Source organism: Pezoporus wallicus, unplaced genomic scaffold, assembly GCF_028554395.1.
Source record: "Pezoporus wallicus isolate ANWC-B61680 ecotype Strahan unplaced genomic scaffold, APGP_CSIRO_Pwel_v1 contig_14243, whole genome shotgun sequence".
Lineage (NCBI taxonomy): Eukaryota > Metazoa > Chordata > Aves > Psittaciformes > Psittacidae > Pezoporus > Pezoporus wallicus.
The window spans coordinates 1-7,949 of NW_026641717.1; the positions used below are offsets into that span (position 1 = coordinate 1).

Below are 7,949 nucleotides of genomic sequence, written 5' to 3' on the forward strand. Positions count from 1 at the left end.
GTCACTGATCATGTGTGTGTCAATGATCATGTGTGTGTGTCACTGATCACGTGTGTGTGTCACTGATCATGTGTGTGTCACTGATCACGTGTGTGTGTCACTGATCACGTGTGTCACTGATCACGTGTGTGTGTCACTGATCATGTGTGTGTCACTGATCACGTGTGTGTGTCACTGATCACGTGTGTCACTGATCACGTGTGTGTGTCACTGATCACGTGTGTGTCACTGATCACGTGTGTGTGTCACTGATCACGTGTGTCACTGATCACGTGTGTGTGTCACTGATCATGTGTGTGTCACTGATCACGTGTGTGTGTCACTGATCACGTGTGTCACTGATCACGTGTGTGTGTCACTGATCACGTGTGTGTCACTGATCACATGTGTGTCACTGATCACATGTGTGTCACTGATCACGTGTGTGTGTCACTGATCACGTGTGTCACTGATCACGTGTGTGTCACTGATCATGTGTGTGTCAATGATCATGTGTGTGTGTCACTGATCACGTGTGTCACTGATCACGTGTGTGTCACTGATCACGTGTGTGTCACTGATCACGTGTGTCACTGATCACGTGTGTGTCACTGATCACGTGTGTCACTGATCACGTGTGTGTCACTGATCACGTGTGTGTCACTGATCACCTGTGTGTCACTGATCACCTGTGTGTCACTGATCACGTGTGTCACTGATCACGTGTGTCACTGATCACGTGTGTGTGTCACTGATCACGTGTGTGTCACTGATCACGTGTGTGTGTCACTGATCATGTGTGTGTCACTGATCACGTATTTGTGTCACTGATCACGTGTGTGTCACTGATCACGTGTGTGTGTCACTGATCACGTGTGTGTGTCACTGATCACGTGCGTGTCACTGATCACGTGTGTGTGTCACTGATCACGTGTCACTGATCACTGTCAGATGTGTGTCACTGATCACGTGTGTGTGTCACTGATCACGTGCGTGTCACTGATCACGTGTGTGTGTCACTGATCACGTGTCACTGATCACGTGTGTGTGTCACTGATCACGTGTGTGTGTCAGCGGCGCGGCCGCAGCCCGTGCATAGCGGGGGGGCCGCACACGCGTGTGCCCGGTGCCGCGCTCGGGGGTCCCCCCGGGCCCGGGCCCGGAGCAGCACCCACCTGTGCCCGGCTCGCACTCCTCCAGGTCCTCGTCGTCGCTCGGGCACTCGGCCGAGGCCACCAGCAAATCATCCGTGTTCTGCGGGGACAGCGCGGGGTGCGGGAACAGCACGGACAGCCCCGAGACAGCCCCAAACACCCAGAAACAGACCCGAAACAGACCCAAAACTGCCAAAAACACCCAGAAACAGACCCAAAACTGCCAAAACCAGCCCCAAAACAGACCCAAAACTGCCAAAAACAGCCCAAAACACCCAGAAACAGACCCCAAACAGACCCAAAACTGCCAAAAACACCCAGAAACAGACCCAAAACTGCCAAAACCAGCCCCAAAACAGACCCAAAACTGCCAAAAACACCCAGAAACAGACCCAAAACTGCCAAAACCAGCCCCAAAACAGACCCAAAACTGCCAAAAACACCCAGAAACAGACCCAAAACTGCCAAAAACAGCCCAAAACAGACCCAAAACTGCCAAAAACAGCCCAAAACACCCAGAAACAGACCCCAAACAGACCCAAAACTGCCAAAACCAGCCCCAAACACCCAGAAACAGACCCCAAACAGACCCAAAACTGCCAAAAACAGCCCAAAACACCCAGAAACAGACCCCAAACAGACCCAAAACTGCCAAAAACAGCCCAAAACACCCAGAAACAGACCCCAAACAGACCCAAAACTGCCAAAACCAGCCCAAAACACCCAGAAACAGACCCAAAACAGACCCAAACCTGCCAAAACCAGCCCCAAAACAGCCCCAAAACTGCCAAAACCAGCCCCAAAACAGACCCAAAACTGCCAAAAACAGCCCAAAACACCCAGAAACAGCCCCAAAACTGCCAAAAACAGCCCCAAAACAGACCCAAAACTGCCAAAACCAGCCCAAAACACCCAGAAACAGACCCAAAACAGACCCAAAACAGCCAAAAACAGCCCCAAAACTGCCAAAACCAGCCCAAAACACCCAGAAAAAGACCCAAAACTGCCAAAACCAGCCCAAAACACCCAGAAACAGACCCAAAACAGACCCAAAACTGCCCAAAACGCCCAGGAACAGACCCAAAACTGCCAAAAACAGCCCAAAACACCCAGAAACAGACCCAAAACTGCCAAAAACAGCCCAAAACACCCAGAAACAGACCCCAAACAGACCCAAAACTGCCAAAACCAGCCCCAAACACCCAGAAACAGACCCAAAACAGACCCAAACCTGCCAAAAACAGCCCCAAAACAGACCCAAAACTGCCAAAACCAGCCCCAAACACCCAGAAACAGACCCAAAACAGACCCAAAACTGCCAAAAACAGCCCCCAAACAGACCCAAAACTGCCAAAACCAGCCCCAAACACCCAGAAACAGACCCAAAACTGCCAAAACCAGCCCAAAACACCCAAAACTGCCAAAACCAGCCCAAAACACCCAAAACACCACATAAACTCCCCAAAACAGACCCAAAACTGCCAAAAACAGCCCCCAAACAGACCCAAAACTGCCAAAACCAGCACAAAAATACACAAAACCACCAAAAAACACCCTCAACAAACCACCTTGTCTTCCTTTTCCTATGGGATACAGGGTCAGAGTCCTAAAAGAGACCCAAACCAGCCAAAAACCAGCCCAAACCCACAACAAAACAGCCTCAAAACCCCCCAAAACACCCTATACCACCCCAAAACCACTTGTCCTGCTACTCCCATGGGATACAGGGTCAGAGCCCCAAAACACCCCAAAACCATCCCAAAACCACCTTGTCCTGCTTTTATTATGGAATACAGAGTCAGAGCCAACACCCCCCCCCAAAAAAAAACCCTAAACCACCCCAAAACAACCTTGCCCTGCTTCTCCTATGGGGTAGAGGTTCACACCACAAAACAGGCCCCAAACAGCCCCCAAAAAGCCCAACACAGCCCAAAATCACCTTGTGCTGCTTCTCCTAAGGGATGCAGGTTCAGAGCCATAAAACAGCCCCAAAACAGCCCAAAACAACCCCAGATCACCTTGTCCTGTTTCTCCTATGGCATACAGGGCCAGAGCCCAAAATCAAACCGAAACAAAACAAAACCACACCAAAACTACACAAAGCCACTCCAAACCCAACCTGTGCCGCTCCTATGGCATACAGGGTGGGAGCCCCTAAAACACCCTAAAAGCACCCTAAACCACCCCAAAAGCACCTTGTTCTGATTCTCCTATGGTATACAGGGTCAGTACCACAAAAGAGCCCTAAAATGGCCACAAAACAGCCCAAAATACGTGGTCAGAGCACAAAACCAGCACCAAAACAGAACAAAAACACCCTAAAACACCCCAAAAATACACAAACCCACCAAAAAATCCCACCCCAAAACTTGTCATGCTTCTCCTACGGGATACAGGGTCAGAGCCCCAAAACACCCCATAAACACCCCAAAACACTCCAAAAACACCCCAAAACCACCATGTCCTGCTTCTCCTATAGGATACAGGTTCAAAGCCACAGAACAGCCCCAAAACTGCTCCAAAACAACCTAAAACTGCCCCAAAACTGCCGAAAACAGACCCAAATCACCCCCAAACAGCCCCGAAACTGCATCGAAACAGCCCCAAAACAGCACAAAATACCCAGAAACAGCCCCAAAACACCCAGAAACAGACCTGCAACTGTAAACCACCCAGAAACAGCCCCGAAACAGCCTAAAACAGCCTAAACCACCCAGAAACAGCCACAAAACCGCCTAAAACAGCCTCAAAGCACCCCGAAACAGCCCTGAAACTGCCTAAAACAACCCGAAAACTCCCCAAAACAGCCCCAAAACATCCCAAAACACCCAGAAACAGCCCCAAAACTGCCTAAAACAGCCCCAAATCACCCCGAAACAGCCCCGAAACTGCCTAAAACATCCTAAAACAGCCCCAAAGCACCCAGAAACAGTCCCAAAACTGTCTAAAACAGCCCAAAACACCCAGAAACAGCCCCGAGACAGCCTAAACCAGCCTAAACCAGCCCAAAACAGCCCCGAAACAGCCCCGAAACAGCCTAAAACAGCCCAAAACACCAAGATACAGCCAAAACCATCCAGAAACAGCCCAAAACACCCCCAAAACAGCCTAAAAGCAGCCGAAAACTACACAAAAAACAGTCAAAACTAGCCAAAACCACTCCAAAACTACGCCAAAACAGCCAAAAACAGACCAAAACCACCTCAAGACACCCCCAAAACAGCCTAAAACAGCCCAAAACATCCCAAACCACCCCGAAAACACCCCAAAACACCCGAAAACAGCCAAAAACACCCCAAACCCGCCCAAAAGAGCCCCAAAACAGCCAAAACCACTCCAGAAACACCCCAAAACCAGCCTGAAACACTCCAAAGCCACCTCAAAACACCCCAAAAGCATCACAAAAGACCCCAAAACGCCCCTGAAACACCTGAAAACGTCTCAAAACCTCCCCAGAACACCGCAAACCCACACAAATACCTGCCTAAAATATGCCCAAACACCCCAAAACACTCTTAAAACACTTCAAAACCACCTCAAAACCAGCCTAAAACACTCCAAAACCACCTCATAGCACCCCAAAACAGCCCAAAACACCCCCAAACCTCCTGGAAACACCCCAGAAACACCTCGAAACACTCCAAACCCACTCAAAACATCCCCAAACCACCCCAAAACCATCCCAAGGACACCCAATGGGTGCTGGGGGACCCCAAAGACACCCAAACCACCTTCACCCAATGCCTCCCCCCTCCTCAATGGGTGCTGGGTGACCCCAAGGGTACCCAAACCCCCCTCACCCAATGGGTGCTGGGGGACCCCAAAGACACCCAGAGACCCCTCAAAGACACCCACAGACATCCAAAACCCCTTTAAAGCCACCCAGTGGGTGCTGGGGGGCCCCAAAGGTAACCAAAACCCCTTCAACTCCCCCCCTTCACCCAATGGGTGCTGGGTGACCCCAAAGGTACCCAAACCCCCTTCACCCAATGGGTGCTGGGGGACCCCAAAGACACCCAAACCCCCTTCCACACACACCCCGCCCGCAATGGGTGCTGGGTGACCCCAAAGACACCCAAAGGTACCCAAACCCCCCCACCCAATGGGTGCTGGCTGACCCCAAAGGCACCCAACCTCCCCCTTCCTTCACTCAATGGGTGCTGGCTGACCCCAAAGGCACCCAACCCCCCCCTTCCTTCACCCAATGGGTGCTGGCTGACCCCAAAGGCACCAAACCCCCCCCCTTCCTTCACCCAATGGGTGCTGGCTGACCCCAAAGGCACCAAACCCCCTTCCTTCACCCAATGGGTGCTGGCTGACCCCCCCTCCCCTTCCTTCACCCAATGGGTGCTGGCTGACCCCAAACCCCCCCCCTTCCTTCACCCAATGGGTGCTGGCTGACCCCAAAGGCACCCAACCGCCCCCTTCCTTCACTCAATGGGTGCTGGCTGACCCCAACCCCCCCCCTCCCCTTCACCCAATGGGTGCTGGCTGACCCCAAACCCCCCCACCCTCCTTCACCCAATGGGTACTGGCTGACCCCAAAGTCACCCAATGGGTGCTGGGTGACCCCAAAGGTACCCAAACCCCTTCACCCAATGGGTGCTGGCTGACCCCAGCTCCCCCCCCCCATGGGTGCTGGCTGACCCCAAAGCCCCCCCTCTCCCAATGGGTGCTGGGTGACCCCAAAGGTACCCAAACCCCTTCACCCAGTGGGTGCTGGCTGACCCCAGCTCCCCCCCCCATGGGTGCTGGGTGACCCCCAAGCCCCCCCTCTCCCCTTTACCCAATGGGTGCTGGCTGACCCCAAAGTCACCCAATGGGTGCTGGCTGCCCCCCAACCCCCCCCCCGCCCCATACCTGCGCCACGGTGTCCCTTAGGGTGGGCGAGCGCCCTCTGCGCGTGGTGGTGGTGGCCATGGTGGTCGTGGTCTCCATGATGGTCGTGGCCATGTCGGGGGGGGCCGGGGTGGCCCCGGGGGGGGCTGGGGGGGGAGGCGGCGGAGCCCCCACGAGGCGGAGGTCGCCCTCGAGCCGCACCCTAGGGTGCCCCTCGGCCGCCAGCGCCAGCAGCTTGAGGCCGTTGTAGTAAAGCCCCGAGAGCTGGCCCTGGAAGGGGCGGCCCCGGTCCCGGCCCCCCACTCGCACGGAGGCCTGGCTGTTGAAGATGGTGAGCTGGCGGCCTGCGGGACGGAGCGCGGAGCTGGGGCGGGGGGGGGCTCGGAGCCGGAACACAGAAATGGGGGGAGAGAGCCCCGGGTGCGGGGGGGGGGGGGATGGGGGGGGATGGGGGGGGATGTGTGAGGGGGGGGGGATGTGTGGGGGATGGGGGGGGGATGTGTGAGGGATGGGGGGGATGGGGGGGGGATGTGTGAGGGATGGGGGGGGATGGGGGGGGATGTGTGAGGGATGGGGGGGGATGGGGGGGGGATGTGTGAGGAATGTGTGAGGGATGTGTGAGGGATGGGGGGGGAGGCACAAGGGTTATGGGGATGCACAAGGGTTATGGGGTGATGCACAAGGGATGTGATGCACAACGGTTATGGGGTGATGCACAAGGGATGTGATGCACAAGGGATGTGATGCACAAGGGATGTGATGCACAAGGGTTATGGGGATGCACAAGGGTTATGGGGATGCCCAAGGGTTGTGATGCACAGGGTTATGGGGTGATGCACAAGGGTTATGGGATGCACAAGGGATGTGATGGTGTGCAGTGCACAAGGGCCATGGGGTGCTGTACAAGTGGTGTGATGCTCAAGGGTTATGGGGTGTGATGTGCAAGGGTTGTGATGCACAAGGGTTATGGGGTGATGCACAAGGGTTATGGGGATGCACAGGGGTTATGGGGATGGCCAAGGGTTGTGATGCACAGGGGTTATGTGGTGTGCAGTGCAAAAGGGCCATGGGGTGCTGTACAAGTGGTTTGATGCTCAAGGGTTATGGGGTGTGATGTGCAAGGGTTGTGATGCACAAGGGTTATGGGGTGACGCACAAGGGTTGTGATGCACGAGGGTTATGGGGATGCACAAGGGTTATGGGGTCATGCACAGGGGTTATGGATCTCTTGTGCCACCCCCCCTCTTGCACCCCCCCCATGCCCCCCCCCACCTCTTCCCCCGGTGCCGCTGTGGGTTTATGCTGGTTTAAGCTGGTTTATGCTGGTTTAGGGCCGGGGCCGGCAGCACTCGAAGGGTTAAAGCGCGGTTTAAGGGGCCGTTAATGGGGCAGAGCCCCCAGCGGTCAGTGGGGACAATGGGGACAATGGGGTCAATGGGACCCCCCCCGGACAACGGGGTCCTGGGGATGTGGGACCTGGATCCATGGGGCCGGTGTCTGGGTCCTCAGAGATGTGGGGCCCGGACACCCTCATCCCTGGAGCTGCGGGGCCCAGATCTATGGGTCCAGAGACCTGCGAGCTCCAGATCCATGGGTCCTCAGCCCTGAAGCTCCCAGATCCATGGGGCCCAGATGCCTGGGTCCCCAGATCTGTGGGTGCCCAGACCTATGGGTCCCACACCTCTGGGTTTCCAGATCTCTGGATGCCCACATCCATGGGTCCCCAGTCTGCGGGTCCCAGCCCCGTGGGCACGGGGCCTGCGGGGTGCTCTGGGGGGCGCCGTGGGGCGCTGTGGGGCGGGCGGGGGGTGCTCTCTGCCGGGTTACCTTTGTCGAGCAGCCACTCATCGACCACCCGCCCCAGGCGGAAGGGGATGCGCTGCCGCGCCAGCGCCAGCCGCTCGCTGTCCCCGCTGCCTTCGGAGGGAGGAGAAGAGCGTTATGGGGCCAGGCCACGGTGGTAACACCGCGGGGCCA

The 7,949-nt window shown here is 55.7% G+C and overlaps 1 protein-coding gene across 1 annotated transcript; it reads right to left on the reverse strand.

The window, feature by feature from the left end:
• Positions 1-1,029: 1,029 nt before the first annotated feature.
• LOC130607690 (neurexin-2-beta-like) lies at positions 1,030-7,896 on the reverse strand (the record flags this gene model as incomplete). Its single annotated transcript, XM_057425026.1, has 3 exons — positions 1,030-1,233; positions 5,994-6,316; positions 7,800-7,896. Coding segments are annotated over 3 exons (624 nt in total), but the record flags the coding sequence as incomplete, so codon positions are not given.
• Positions 7,897-7,949: the final 53 nt, after the last annotated feature.